Consider the following 16,234-nt stretch of genomic DNA (forward strand, 5'->3'; position numbering starts at 1 on the left):
TTGATTTGAGGTGCAGTAAGCTACTAACAGTTAAGCTTTAAAGAATCTTGATACATCTTCTTTATTTTTTTCCCCTTACCCTAGCACAGTCTAATATTAACTCACGGGAATACAACAACTGTGACTGAAAGTGTCTTTTGCTGGTAGTTATTGAGAATTCCCCAAACGTTACATACAGTCAGTACATCGAAACCCTGAAGCTGTGGAGCTCCCTGAAAATGCTCCTGTAAGATTTATGTCGTGATTGTACAATAAGTCATGTTCAAGTGCAGAAGGATGGTGATGGAAAAATGATCCACTCTCTTTTTAGAATAAAATGGTAGCAAATTTGGTGTTTATTCCAGAGGAGTGCCTTAAAAAGTCTCCAAAAGATCAGCTCCTCACTTTAGGTTTACTAAACCCTTGTCCCTACAAAAGGTAGGATTATAGGTGACTTTACTCCCCAGTTGCATAGTTCAAAAGTCACTTGAATTTTAGTAGTTCAAAATCTAAAAAGTAATTACTACCATACTTCTTTTTAAAGCATTACAGGCAAAGTTTTCCTCTAGTCCTACTGATACAAAGAATACAACATGTTTATTTTTCTTTTGTTAATGCAAAAAAGTGAAATAGATTGATTTAGAAGACTTGAGTTGCTGGTTTGTTTGGGTAAGTTCCACAGTCCGTACAAGCTAATCGACTATGGACGTCGGTTAATTTTTCACACTGAGTTGAATGTTTAGCTCTTTGTAATTTATTTCAATAAGAAATACTTAAAAGCATATGTGGAACAGTTGTGAATTTCTGTTTGAGTAAGTGATGTTTGAGGAAGAAAATCAAAAAGAGCAGTCTGTGTAGGTGAAAGCAATTGCTGACTGTGATAAAAATGTAAATTTCCCTGGCATCAAACTGTACTTCACATCTATAGTAAATGTAATTTGGGAGTTTATTTGATGCTGTATGTGTATGTTTTATTGCTAGATATGCATATCAATTTGTAAGTACATGAGTATAATTTTAGGTAGAGAGAAGCATTTATTTTGATCTGTTTTTTCTGTCCGTTGATATTTTGTCATGGTAAATAAGAGCAGGTACTATTTTAAATTGGAACTTTTTTCAGTAACTTTTTAAAATAATTGCTTGCAGTAAATTAAAATGATATAAAAATAGTGGAACCTTTGAAGCTTTATTTTCATTCAGTGATTTCTTATACATATATATACACATATGTTCAATAACTGGGAGATTTCTGCTGCCCTGCCCAGTAGTCATTGCCTCGTGTTGCTTCTGAATGCGTGAGTAATAAATAAGGGCAGAGACTAACAGAAAGAAATTGCAGTCAGAACCAAAATGCAATGCAACAATTACTTCTTGTTCCTGTTGGCTTAATTGTTCAACTTGGGTGACTTCCAAAAATAAACAGATGAAGAAATGATTGCTGTCTAATCACAGAAATGTTGTTTGCAACCCTGAGAATTATTTTTAAATGTTAATGGAGTTCAGATTTGCTCTTCCTGTCACTGGCTTTAGTCTCTGCCTCATAACTCCATGCCCAGGTCATGAATATAGGCTGTGTTGTAAGAAGTCCTTCATACTCTTAAACACAGCTGCGTCGTGGTTTATGTTCCAGTCACAAGTGAGTCTGTTTTGTAAATATATTGTAATCCAAGAATTCGTTGTTACTGTTTTTGCAGGTTTCCTTCAGTAGGTAGGTTGTGGTGACCTCAGACACCATGCTCTGTCCTGAAATTTGCTCTGATATTTGAGCTTTGGAGTTGTTCAGTTTCTAGCACGGTATCGAATTGGATAGAAATCGATGCAGTGATGTTTCCTTGTGTTTGCCTGCAATTGGGAAGAATAGTATTTCCTTTTTGTCTGAACTGATTTTGATACTTAGCAGTTGTCTTTTCCCTAGAATCTCAAACCTGTTACCCTGTAGTGCTCAAACAAAGCTGCTGGAATACCGCAGGGGGGTTTTTTCATATTTTTTTCTATGGAATTTCAACTTGCATCATAAATTGCTATGTTTTTCCCACTTTTCTATAGCACTGTAGATATTTATTTGGAAGGAAGTGCACTATCGCACCCTACTGCTGTCCCACCCAGGGACCCACATAACGATGATTTTGGTGATTTGATTGTTCTTTCCCCGAAGAGCTTATTTACTCTCTCCTTGTTGACTGCTAGAGCATCTGTTTTACCTGACGAGGAGGAGGGCCTGGTACCCTTGGCTTGTGCCTTTGTGCTCTGCTGAAGTGAAAGTGTGTCTGCCAGAGGAACCTTTCAGGAAGAGCCTTTTGTATAGTGGCTGCCTCTATATTTAATTTGCGGTTACTCGCTAGCTGTGGAGATGCCACTCAGGAAGTGAGGCTGCTTCTTCTGGCCACCAGGGCTCCCTTCCTTCCCTGGGCTTGCTCTTCCTCTACTTGTACTGGTCAACGGAGAGGTCCCAGCGATGGTGTGGCCCCCTTGACTGAAGATGAGCTCGTTTTGGCTTTCCTAGCGTGAGGGAGCTTATCCTGGTGCTCCATTACTCGTGCACGTGGGTACTTGGTACTAGCTTCTGAGTACCTGGGGCAGCAGCTGCCTCTTCAGTCCTGGTTTGTATTCCCTTTGGTTTGTATTCCCTTTGGTTTGTATTCCCTTTGGTTTGTATTCCTTGTGGTTTGTATTCCTTGTGGTTTGTATTCCTTGTGGTTTGTATTCCTGAGTTGCTCAACCATTACGTGAGGGCTTCCGTGGGAATGGAGGGATATTAACTCCTCTGGGAGTAACTCTATTCCTTGTGGTTTGCTCGCTTGAGTTGCTCAACCATTACGTGAGGGCTTCCGTGGGAATGGAGGGATATTAACTCCTCTGGGAGTAACTCTGCCAGTGCTCATGTGAAACAGCAACACGGCCAAGAGGTAGAGGGAGATTCTGATTCAGAGCTTTAGAATCATAGACTGGCCTAGATTGGAAGGGACCTTTTAGAGATCATCTAGTCCAACCCCCTGCCATGGGCAGGGACGCCCTTGACCAGCCCAGGTTGCTCATGGCCTCATCCAACCTGGCCTTGAACATCTCCAGGGAGGAGGCAGCCACAGCCTCTCTGGGCAATCTGTTCCAGAGTCTTGACTCCCTCACACTGAAAAATTTCTTCCTAAGATCCAATCTAAACCTATTCTCCTTCAATTTAAATCCATTTCCCCTTGTCCTATCTTGTACAAAGTCCCTCCCCAGCCTCCCTGTGGGTCCCTTCAGGCACTGCAGGCAGGGATAAGGTCCCCCCGGAGTCTTCTCTTCCCCAGGCTGAACAACCCCAGCTCCCTCAGCCTATCAGGCCCTTAGTAAACATTTTTACTTGCCTTACTGACAAGTTTTGAGATTGCTAGAAGCTCAGTTTCCTTTCCACCACATCTGTTTGCTGTGTTCATATCATCCACAAGGCCTGCAGTTTGTCCAAGAGTTATCTTGGCTCTGCAGATACACATCCAAAAACCTGTAAACTTCGTGGAGCAAGTAACTGGCTCAAAATGTCAGAAATCCGTAACTGTCTGTGAAGCTGCATAAGCAACATACATATAATGGTAATTTAAAACACACTCTTATACTTTGCATTCTTCTTTTTTTTGTCTAAATAGACTATAATTAGTTAAAAAGTCCATCAATTAAAAATCTGTTCTCATTTCACATATCAAAAAAAATGTTTACACTGCTAGGGAAAAAAATTCTCACTGAATTTTTAGCAGTACAGTTGCTTTTTGAAGTGTTTGCTTCTAGGTGGAGATAATTCTCGTTTCTTCTTATAAAAATCTTCTTCAGGCTCTAATCTGTCGTTTTGGATAAAGGCTTTAGCGGTAAGATCTCGTAATAGCAGGACACCCCCAGCTGTGGTGGCAGCTTTTTTGACACACTGATTGCAGCGTGTCTGAAGAAAACGCCTGGTGCGTATCGTCGCATGTGTTGTAACTACAGGTAGTACCCTTGCCAGCCACTGCCCCTGGGTTAGTCGCTGTGAATTAAATGAGAAGTTCGACGTTTTTCCAGCTGTTTTTCTTCCATCCCCTCTCTTTGTTCCTTACTTTACTGCGATGTGGATGGCAGGGAATAAAATTTCTCCTGCTAAAAGCAACAGCGTGGTCACCATATGCTTTGCAGCACAGTGAAACGTTTTTTGTTTTAATTTTGCTGCTATCTGGTATAAAAATTCATTTTGTGAAATCATGTACTGTAGTACTCTCCATTTGCTAAATAAATACACTCTTCTGAATTCATGATGCATGAATTGATTAATGACTTGATTCTCAACTGTTGGTCCAGTTAAGAATTGAATGTAACATATATCTCTCTTCTCGTTTCCCTCAGTGGTATAAATTTCAGAACAATTGTTTTAGTGGTAGCATTTTAAAGTGTTTGCAGTTTAATTTTAATGACAATCACATAAAAAAATAAGCTGTTGACAGAGTACAATGACTTTAAAATCTGGGAATAAAAATGTTTGTTGTCTATTGAAAATATGTCATTTTATACGGAAAACTTGGCTGTAATCATAATATATAAATGCCATTTGTGGAACAGTAGGTGTGAGACTTTTTAACTTCTTGACTTTCATGTGTTTAAATTCATAGGTTAATATTACACTAAATCAGTTTTGTCTTTCAGTGTAAGAGGAGTTCGAGGAGGTGGCAGACAAGAGTTGTGATACACTAAGAATATACAAACGTGATGAACTTTTGCTGAAAAGTTGCTCGCGGGGGTATTCTAAAGATCCTAAATTCAGAATTTCTGTGGACATTAAGGAAGGGCAGCACTACAACTAGCTAAAAGGAGGCTGTAGTGAGGCTGGTGCTGGTCTCTTCTCTCTAATTCCTAATGACAGGACAAGGGGAAATGCGTCAGGGTAAGTTTAGATTGGATATTCGGAGGAAGTTCTTTCCTGAACGAGTGGTGAGGCACTGGAACAGGCTGCCCAGGGAGGTGGTGGAGTCACCAACCCTGGAGGTGTTTAAAAAAAAAGTAGATCTAGCACTTGAGGCTGTGGTGTAGTGGTTAGGTGTGCTGGGATGAAGGTTGGACTAGATGATCTTCAGAGGTCCCTTCCAACCCCGAACGTTCTGTGATTCTGTTTAAAAGTTATTTTACTTGCTTCAACACATATTTTTTGGTCAAAGGGCCGAGTTAATGGCAGAGGTGACGGGTGCAGCAATAATAGCTGAACCCAGAGGTGTCCGTGCCAAGATGTGCATCGTTCCCTCTGTCCTCCTTTCAATCGTGAAGTAGTCAAATCACCTCCAATGCTGCAGTGCTTTTGGAAAGAACCTAAAGATCACCTCCTGGGGTGGTTTGGGAGATTGAGCCCTTGCATTGCTTTCTGTTCCCATTCCAGCAATTCCCAACAATTCATAAAGTTGATTTGGAGAAGTTTTTCTTGACTGTTTAATACAAGAATGAGATGATTTATAGAGCAACAGCTTTGTAGCTGCGTGTCCGTGCCTTTTAAAAGAATCATGAAAATAATACTTTTCAACATTTTTGTTAATAGAACCAAAATAATTATTTCAGTGTACAAAAAGAAGCCAGACAGGAATAAGCTGAACCTCAGCAGTTTTAAGGATCGTAAAATTAGGTAGTTGGCTGGTATAGATGAAAGAATATTACTGTGATAAAAATACAGGGTTTTTAAAAAAAAACTCCAATCTATATATTGTAACTTTTCCGGCAGATTTGGGGAAAAGCGCATTTAGATTTTTATATCAAGTGTGTTTTTTATTGTAGATCTGAATTAAAATACAAAAATTCACTTAGAGATAGGTTAATCTCCTTGCTCTGATTTGGACTGGGCAGAGGATTAAGACTGTTTCACCTCCCAGGTGAATCCTGTAATGATCTCAGCTTTTCGTTGTTCCAAAACCACTTACTTGGGCTGAAATTTTTAGCTAAATTCATACATTTCTGCCATAGGGTTTTGTTCTGAAACAGCTTTTGCTTTCACGTCTCAAATGAAGTGAAATAAAGTGTTTTTTATTCCCTGTACATTTGAAGAACAAACTTAACATCTGCTCCTGTTTGCATCCATCATCTTAATGTCAGATGGCATCATCATTGTGTTATCTGCTCTTCTTTAAATCAGGACAAATATATTTGGTGATTGCCTGTTTTTTTGTTCTGAGTTATTCTGCTGGTTTTCAACCGTGGAAGTTTTACTGTTTAGAAGTTGAGCTCCTGGTATTTCTTTGCCTCACTGTGTTTTTTTGGCCTGCAAGGAAACTTCACCGCTAGGTTTTTTTTAAAGGAATTCTCTTCAAATGTGTACTGATTATTGGTGTCAGAACCACGTACAAGATTTGTCTCTTACTTGCAGTTTCTGTCTTTACAGAAGTGTCACAAATACAGGTGTTCAACAGATTTGTGTTATCCATATGGGTATTACACTGACAAAATTTGATCTCGCCTTTGGTTTCTGTTACCACTCAACAACCCAAAAGCAGCAAATGACTCGTCATAACAAACATAAGAAAAATTCTGAGTTAAAATACTTGCATAACCCTAACAAAAAATACAGCTTAAGTGGTTTCTAATTAATTTTGGGACTCAGCTCTTCATTTTATTAGGTATTACGAGATAAAATTTTAACTTGATCTGCTGAGTCCCAAGACTTGAGCAGAAATTGTTTATGATCTGTTACCTATTTAAAAGCGTTGTTCATAAAGCTGAGGTTTCTTTATTTAAAATGTTTATTTATTTATGACTAATGGTAATCTAGTCTATTTTTTGCAGCTAATGACCACTCCTTTTGCTGGTTGTAACTGCATGGTCTTTAGCTTTTGCTAAATGGTTGGTGAGGAAGAAGAGTAAATGCTTCCTCGTCTGTTAGAGATCTGAAACTCTGAGATCTGAAACTCTTTAAACCTGTCACTGAAACTTATGTACAGATTAGGACCAGAAAAAATGGGGTTAAAAATCCAGACAGTTCTCTTAATCTGCTTGAAACAAGGACCTCAATTGTATTGTTAGACAAAGAATGTTCCAATATCAGCACACAGTGAGGATGGAGGTAATTACAGCCCATATGTGTGTCATTTGCTAGGTGGAAGGATAAAGAATAAATAAATCGGGTATTACCATCCGTTTGTAAGGCAGCTATTTCAGAATGAAGGTAACGCAGTTTAGGGAAGTCATTTTATTTTTAGCAGACCCGTGGCACTTAGGTTAGGAGAGCAAATCTAATTACTTTGAGCGGGTGACGAAGCGTCATTGTTTGAAAGAAACTGATTTCGTTTTGCCATAGGGCTTGATGACTGTTACTGCTGCTATAGTGTTAGGTAATGTTTAATAAGTACATTTAGGAAAATAGATTTAAGTCTGGAGGAATCATAGAAAGCTTATTCATCAGCTCCGTGATATCAATGGGCCGTGTGTTTGTACATTAATATAACAGCTTTACTGGCAGATATTCAAGACTGTGTTATTAGAACCTAAAAAATGACTTTCAGGAATACAACTTCAAGCTAATCCGGTATTATAAAGCGAATGGAGTTACCTCATGTGTGAGCTGTATGGTCTTTTATATGTCTAATGAAACTTGTCTGTGAATGTGCTTCTGCACATTCCTTGTCTTTGATTCTGGAATACTTTTATAATGAAAATAAACATTCTGGCTTCTTACTTTAATTCTTATTGATGAGCCTCATTCTGTAATGGAAGACTTTATTTCTTAAATGGTTCCTCCAGTGTCATTGCTTATTTTCTGAATGTGGTTTCAGTTTATTATGCAGCTCTCTCTTTCTGTCATAAGGGGAGTTACAGCACTGTTACTGCTTTATTGCAGTCAGTGGGTAATGAACCAAAGTAACAAATCGTGTTGCTATTTAATAGCAGTTTTCAATAATTTAACTGTTCTGCAAGCACAAATGTTGACTTGATTGCTGGTTTTGACAAATAGCCAAATTTAATCTTTTAATAAAGTCTCCACTGTGTTTTAAGTGTTGACAATGAAATCATATTTTTCTCGAGTAACAGATAAATGTTCAAACTGTGGCAAATGTAGAAATAGAGTTTTGTGGGGACAAGCGTCAGAATTTTCCTTTTTGTCATTTGCAGTAGTAGTAATACTACTCCTGTGCAAAATCTAAATAAGCTAAATGCTATTTTCCTAAATGTGTGGTGATTAAGGATGCAAACATCTTAAGTCATAAAGAATACAGTGGATATACCAAATGAGAATGGAGAAATGGGAGTGATTGAGTTTAGCCACAGTTTAAAACAGGTAAATATGGGAATATTTTAAAAAAAAGTTAATATACTCCCTCAGTCACCAATGTGGTGTTTCAGAACTGCCAGTGTATGCTCTGCAAACTGTACTTTGGTTTTGAAGGTCTTTTAAACTCAGTCCTACAACGCCTAAAGTATGCAGATACTGGCTTTTATTTACGTGTATATTCTCTTGTAGCTGATTTGGATGCTGCATGCAAAATGGAAAGGTGGTATAATGCTACTGGCATAAGCAGCCTCTTAAAAAGAAAACCACAGCCCCAAAAAAACACCCCAAAGTAAAGTTCATTTTCAGGAGAAAGATAGGACTAGTCAGAAGAAATGTGCAGGTAGATGCTCACAAATTTCTTAGCTTGTTGCATTTAACTTGATATATATTTCCTTATTTGAAAAAATGCTTTGAACTCTTCTCAGTCTTCGCTGCTTGCTTTAAGTCTTGGTTTTTTTCTGACTGGGTATTCTGGAAGAACACTAAGTGTTGCTGAAAGAATAATGTAAACCGGCCTTTTTCTTCTTGTTTTTCAGTTGTAATCCAAGACAGTCACATAAAACAGATCACTTCTCTCAGATTCACTGTTTTAAATATAAATTTTACACTAATGATAATATTTGCAAAAATACTGTAAGTGTTCTGGGGACTCTCAGTATCATTCCTCTGAATGTATACGTGTGCGTGTTTCATCCAGCTCTGCAATTATCTTTTCTTATATTGGTCTTCTGTTTCTCATGTGTTTAGGTTGCTACGGTGTTGATGGAGAGAGTGACTCTATCATGAGCTCAGCTTCAGAAAATTCCACAGAACCTTGGTTTTGTGACGCCTGTAAATGTGGGGTCACACCTAGTTGTGAACTGTGCCCTAACCAGGATGGCATCTTCAAGGAGACTGATGCAGGCAGGTAAGGCTGAAGAAATGGTATTTTGAATTGGATCTCATTTTAAATTTAAAAGATTTGAGTTTTGGCCATATCTGTTCCTATAGGAGACAGTGTCATAAATTAAACTTTGCTGTTGATATCCTCTGTCTTGCACCTCTCTGTTGAGTTGGGTACTCTTTGGATAGTTGGTCGCCTGATTTTTTGTCCTCATAATACTCTTCGTGCCCATTATAACGTTAAGAAGATCGTTACCTTAAGGTAAACTAGAGCATGAAGATTTAGGAGCAAAAGATGGACCTATGTGAAGCAGATCATCATAGAGACTGATAAATCCTTCAGTATGAAGTCAACATGTGTTGTTAGGTGTTTATAGATGTGTTACTGGGTGTACTAGAAGACTTTTCTGTGTTCTTTTGAACTGATCGTGTGATGCATCTTTTTTAACCAAAAAAAAGATGCTAGTGAAGGTCACGGGAGTCTTTAAAAATATCCCATAAACTCTTACTTGGTATCAGACATTGTCAAAGATAATGGCTTGTGAGACTTTCTCTCACTTCACCAATGGGTTGAACTATTGACAGCAGGGACTGTGGGTCAGAAACATAGAGAAAAATTGTGTAGTTGGTCTGGATTTGCTCAGGCTTGGAGGTTGGAGTAAGAAAAACAGGGTTTGAGGCCCTTGAGCCTCACTGCTGAATGGTAACGTGTGGCTCATCACAGTGGTTCTCTGGTGGTGACTGAGCTTGTAGTGTTTGGCGTGTGCTGTCGCTGACTAGAATTTAAGCGTGTGTTCTGCTGGTTGGATTTCATTAGCTGCCAGAAAGCTGCATTTTACGCCTTTGCTAGTGTTGTGCTACTTTCGTGGTTAATCCTGAAGAGTAGCAAAACTCCAAAGTGCTCTTTAGTTAATGATGCTACAAAACCAGAATGATGAAGTCTGCAGCAGAGAGGCCAAACACCTTCCAGAATTATTGTCATTTTGGATTGGGAGAAGGATGGGGCCATTGGGAAAATCAAAGAACGTGCTCTGTTTCAGTGGAAGGAAAAATAGACTTTACCCTTTCTGTAGCAATCTGCTTTGTGCAAGATAACGGCACTGCACCCTTGCACAAATTCTGCTCACATCTAATGACTTTCGGGTATATATTTATATTTGTTGACATACTGTTTTGTTTACCTTCAGAAAAGTAAATACAATATTAAAATGTCAGAAGTTGATCTAGGTTTTGTGGATTAAATTGTACATGCCTTTGCATTTCTCCTATAGCATTTTTTTTCCTGATTGCTAATCCAATTGGAGTTTGTGTTGGGAATAAAGAGATTCTGAGGGTAACACTGACTGCTGGATGCAAATGCTAGCAATAACCCATGGAGGCGTCTGTCTTTCTCCTCTGAGTGTTTGTTGAGCTCAGCTTTGCAATTTGTGACTGAGATGCATTGTAAAGATACACATACAGCATGTAAAAGAAAACTTTTCCTCCCTCATGTCTTCCACATGCATCTTATACAGGGAAAAGAATGCAAGTAGAAGAAAATACTGTGCTATTTAAAAAAAAAAAAGTTACACAAGCGAGGGAGGATTTGTAGTGAATAATTTTAACCCAATAGAAGCAGCTGTGCTTCTTTGTAAATGCTTTTGGGGTTCAGATCCTCACTTTCTGGTCTGTCTTAGGTTCAACAGTGTCTGTGTGTCTCTTAAAGCTGTTACACATACAAAAAATCAATAGTACATTTGAGTACTGTTTTCTATTTTAATAAAAGTGCTGCTATGTGGCAAAAAAATGGTTTTGAAGACTGAAGTTGATTGTCTAACAGTTACTAAATGGGCAAATCGATGTCACCCAGCAAATTTTATCTCAACTTCTTCATGCCGGTGTTCTGCAAGGCAGTTTAAGCACTGTATATGGAATTTCCCACATAACTGTCATAGGAACTACAGTCAGCATTTTGAAAATCGCTTGAATTTATTCTTGTGAAACGGTGGTATGCTTCTGGTTAATGTGGAAGTGGTTTTTTCTGCACAGGCCTGCTTCGGTGACGGTGGGCTTTAACACAGTAATTTATTATTGTTACTGTTGTATTTTTGCCTGCTAGATAATGTGAGAAGGTTATCATGAATAATTATGTTTATCCTCCCCAGTGAAGAGAGCTTATGTACTAGAAAAAACAACTACCTACCTACAGCGTGAAAATGTCTGTGTTCTCTCTCTCATTTATTTACGAATCGGAACTCTCCCAAGTAATGGGGCCCTGCAGGGTAAGGATTGGGTCTTGAGGCGGGCAATGTCCATTATGTTTTCATTTTTTTTTTCGCCTGGTAAACTACAGCCCAGTTCAGTTCTTTTATTGAAATATGAGCAGAGAGACAGACTATTGAATAACACAATCCTTAACTCACCAGCGCTCTCCATCTTCTTACTGCCTTTTAAAAATAAAATTTCCGTGTGGATCACTGCTGGAAATTGTACAAACCAAACTTGTTCTCATTCACTTTATAATCAAGTTGGAATAATTTCTCTGTTCGATCTGAAAGGTGAATCATTAGAATAATGAGGTGCTTAATTTCTCTTTTCACATTGACCTCTCGGTACCACAAGCGCAAATGGGAATTTATGAAATTTTATTTCTCGGAATGCTGTCACCCAAGAATGCGAATTCCGTCTTGGTTTCACTGTGGAGTTTTTCTTCTTCCCTAATCAACATCTGTCATCATTGCCCCAAGCTAAATGGATGGTGAAGTAACAAGGAAGATTATTCTCCTTTGATTACCCAATTTGTCTTAATTACAAGCTTCTAAAACATGTGCAGCTAAACAAATGAGCAGGAAAATATTTAGAACCGGTATTAAAAGCAGCTGGAATTGCTTCAGCTTGAACTTGACTGACTTGTGTGTTTTTTTTAATGAAAATTCAGATTTGAGTACGCATGTAGGTCGTTAAAGAAATGAGGCGCTGGTGTGCCAGTCACACTGACGTGGCAGTTTAAATCTGGAATTCTGTAATACTTGGGTGACAGGTACTGGAACGTTTGGAGAAGGTCAGGGTGAAGCAAGCAGCCAGCTGTTGGGTTTATCAGAGAGAAAACTCCGACAGAGTGCGGCAGCAGTTAATACACCAGCGGAGCATGAAAAAACGGTGCAAATTAAATTGAGAAGCAGCTGCTTGGAGAAGATGTGTATGTGCACTGAGCTTTGGAGGGTACTACTAGGAGGCTGCATTAAAACTTCCTGTCAAAAATCGCCATCCAGAACCTTGGATTTTTGTTAAAAATAGTAATTGTGGAGATGTGCAACGTCTGCTTGTACAAGTTTCTTCTATATAACATGTCTGAAATCAATGGAAGAGTATAGAAAAGTTGCCCTGCAGCATTCAGATGGTTTCTGTTTATAAACAAGCAGTCTCTTTATTTGAAGGTTACAGGCCCGACAAAATACTGTGGTATTTTGCTTTTTAAACAAAACAATTTTTTAATTCCTTTTGAAAGCAAGTAGAACATGCTCATTTACGTATTTATTTCAGTAAATGCATAGTATTTACCAAAATAAACACTGATGCACGCACATTAGTATTTACCAGAATGAACATCGATGCACGCACATGTAGATTTTTTGTTTATTTTTTGTAGAAGAATATTTCGTAAAGGTTTGGGAGCGATTTAGGCGCAACTCTTGCCGATTCTGGCAACAGCGTGGGAGGGCAGAGATGGAACCAGGTGCTCCGTTGCTCCCCTGCAGGAGCGTCCTGTGCGTCCATTGCTTTTGTGGGGAGGCAGACGGAAGATGCTCTCACAATATACTAGTGAGAAGAGTCTTGTTTTTTGCATATAACATGGTATTAAGTTAGGGGGTTGCGCTGGCCTGCTGGAGCGCTTATAAAAAGAGCGATGAGCTTTACTCCTAACCTGGGCAGCAAGAAACTTGGCAGCACGCTTGAGATTTGTTCCCTGGAAGCTGGCGCGCGGTCGTATTGGTACGATGTTACGTAAAGACAAGGTTGGAATTCAGCTTTAATTTTCCTTTGAGTCTCCTGGTAGTTACAGTGCTGTGACCAAACCGTTTTGTGGATGTGGGGAACCCTAGTAAAGTCTGTAAAGACAAAGCAATTAATATGTATGTGGGATATACGTTAGTCTCATTATTTTAAGCTTCCACATTTTAAAGGGAGTTTACCACTTAGCATCTCAAACCAATTTTTTACTGTTACTAGGATTTTTCTGTTAACCCAGTTACTATCATGAACTGTTTTTTCGGAAGGTGCTGTTGGTCTTTCCACCAATTTTGTACATTGCAAAATCAGTGTTTTCTTGTGGAAAGACTTAAATGTTTGTGTATTTTTAAATTTCATATCTTGAATTTTTTGAATTTGTGTTTGGACGTAGCAATCTTATAATATAATTCTGAATGTGATAAATTTCAGCATTATAGCTCTAAGGACCACTGATGAGAAACACAGTAAGTTGGGAAATAGGGGAAATCAGGGTTACGTGTAGCTCCTGAGTAATTTAACCATTAGCTTCAGTATTTCTCTTACCTGTAGACAGGCGCTTAAAAAAAGGTTAATAAACATGCTGTTTAATTGCAGCTAAAACCAGAATCTTATTGCTTTGGTCTCAATTGAATTTTTTTAATATCCACACAAAACAAAGAGAAGCAGAAGAGAGAGGCCAAACTGGAAAAAGCCTGGGTGCAGCTTGAAGTGGGTGTTAGCAGGTCTGTGCTGAACCCCTGGTATTGAAGGAGCTTGGAAAATTGCAGTATGTGGGCAGTGAGAGAGCCAAGGAAAGAAATATTTCTGGCCTCGTCATTAGTCCTCTGGAATACAGGGAAGAGATTCTAGGATTCTGTTAGGAGTTTTAGTTTCTACTAGTGATATATTTACTGTTAAACATTAATGGCCGGGAAGATCGCGAAGTGCTGGATTCATGTACTTGCCAAGGGTCAAACACAGGATATTTCGGCTCAGTTATGTCTGAAGTCTCTGGTTGTATCCAGGGTCATCTGGGAGCTTGTAGGTTCATAGCGGTAGCCACACGCCTGTGCAGTTGTGTGGCTGTTTTCTTGAATATATTAAGATAACAGAACGTAGCAATCTTGACCTTCTGCCTCTGTTCCCACTGAGGGACTCAGCAGGGAGTAGAGAATAGTTTCTCGAACTTTGATGAAACGGAAAAGTTTATTTTGGGGAGGAACACTTTGGGGTTTGGAGTAGTTTGAGTTCACTTGAGTCATGCGTGTTGTGTGGAAACAGATTTTTGAGTTTGTCCCTAGCTGATGGGTTGTGACAAGGAGAGTTGGATCTTTCACCAAGTGTGAAAGAAAGAATAAGAAAATGTGTCTTTTGGTAACTGAGAGTTTCAGGAGGTGGGGGAGGTGTCTGTCAAAGGAAGACTTAGGGCTGAAGCCTTTACCCTTGCGTTGTATTTAATTGTTAAATGCTGAGGTCTGGATACGTGCCGTCTCCTTTTGTGCCCCTCAGGGCTGAAGGTTGAGACCCGTTACCCTTCAGTTTGTTTGGGGAGGGTGAAGAAGAGAGTACAGCTACGGAACAGCCTGTTCACCTGACTTGCAGACAGTCATTTCCATAACGTGGCTCAGGTGTATTTACACCTGAGTGTAGTTCCTAGCCCTGTGGCCTAGAACTCGTTAGTTTTGGTGATGCCAGCAGGGTGACTTTGTGCTGATGCTGTGCTGTGGGTGTGTCACAGCTCTATGTCTGGAGCCCAGCCTTGCTGGGACTACCTGTGTCATTTTATTCACCCACCTCTTAGCCCGTCCTGAAAGTCTCTGCCTGCCTTAGCTTTGTATCCAAGTGCCCACCTGGAAATGTGCAAGGGGTGGGTATAACAGAGGATCACAGGGTTGATCACAGTAACCTGATTTTATCTGCTGTTCTAGGTGGGTCCATATTGTTTGTGCCCTCTATGTTCCAGGAGTGGCATTTGGAGATATTGACAAACTGCGGCCGGTAACGCTTACAGAAATGAATTATTCAAAGTACGGTGCCAAGGTAAGTTTAGAACAGGTAACTTTAGTTTTCTTATTTATTTTCTTTTTTATAGCAATTGCAGTGAGGGTCAGGACTAAAAATGAGATGAAGTTTGTTCATGGTTTTTATACCATTGCTCTTCCCTCCCTCTTTCTTTCCATTTGCTTTGTCACTGTTCTTCATAATTTGTGTCACTGTTTCCCCCCCAGTTTCCCTTATTTTTTTGCACAGGTGCCAATGACTTTCTTTTAAAGTCGGTTACTAGCAGGTTGCCAAAATGTGGATGTAGAGTGAAGAGGGTTTATGGGATGCGAAATGGAGAAAGGGAAGGTTAAGTTCGTTAAGAAAGTGACAGATGTACGTTAAGTAACAATTTCTTTAGGGTCTGTGTAATTAGAAGCTAGAATGTGTACAAAAGGTTTGCTGCAAACCAATATTTAAAAAAAAATCCACAACAATATGGGGCCCTAAGCTTGGAACAGAGAAATGGCTCATTCGGAAATTAAAATGGTTTTACCTGTAAATGTGTTCAATCCAGATCATGCACAAACCATGCAGAAAACCCTTGCAATGGGCAGAGGACAGCACTCAGTTATTTGCAAAATACTGGTTCTGTAGCTAATGGAAACGGTGTGGAGAAGCCGTATCTGTCAGGCTAATGTGAGAGGAGGTGGCTGTGCTCCTGCTGCTTTAATGCTTTGTTTGTGCATAGCCAGTTCAGTTTTTTGGAATGTCAGTTTGTCAAGTGAATATGGCATGAAAATATATAGTACATTTTAAAAAATACATTTAATACATAAAATAAATTAAAGCTCGTTGCATAACATACCTGTTTTGGGAGCACGTTCAGCAAGGGCCTGCTGAGGCGTTGTTTAGAAATGTTCATATAAAAAATGTCAGTGCAAGCTCCCAACATCTTACAGACTGTTGTAGCAATGAATCATGGATTTTGTTTTTTAATAATGTGAGTGATGTACAGGAGCAGGGCTAAGAATTTGGACATAGTTTCTGACTGTGAATAAGGTGAAAGTGAACTACACAGATGAGGACTCTCACAGAGCTTTAAAAAACGCTGTTTGCTGTGTCAGGTGTGAAAGTTACAACGTCTTTTGCTAAATTTCCACCTGCAAAACCAGCTTAACG

General features: G+C 39.2%; 1 protein-coding gene across 1 annotated transcript in view; it reads left to right on the plus strand.

The window, feature by feature from the left end:
* LOC104280369 (PHD finger protein 14-like) overlaps nucleotides 1-15,112 on the plus strand; it is a gene marked incomplete at both ends in the record, with an annotated part of 31,681 nt that extends 16,569 nt beyond the window's left edge. Inside the window, 2 exons of the mRNA XM_009877998.1 lie at nucleotides 8,969-9,128; nucleotides 15,001-15,112. Of these exons, the coding sequence (XP_009876300.1) occupies nucleotides 8,969-9,128; nucleotides 15,001-15,112 (272 nt within the window). The remainder of the gene's footprint in view (nucleotides 1-8,968; nucleotides 9,129-15,000) is intronic.
* Nucleotides 15,113-16,234: the final 1,122 nt, after the last annotated feature.

This window comes from Apaloderma vittatum, unplaced genomic scaffold, assembly GCF_000703405.1.
Source record: "Apaloderma vittatum isolate BGI_N311 unplaced genomic scaffold, ASM70340v1 scaffold6621, whole genome shotgun sequence".
NCBI lineage: Eukaryota > Metazoa > Chordata > Aves > Trogoniformes > Trogonidae > Apaloderma > Apaloderma vittatum.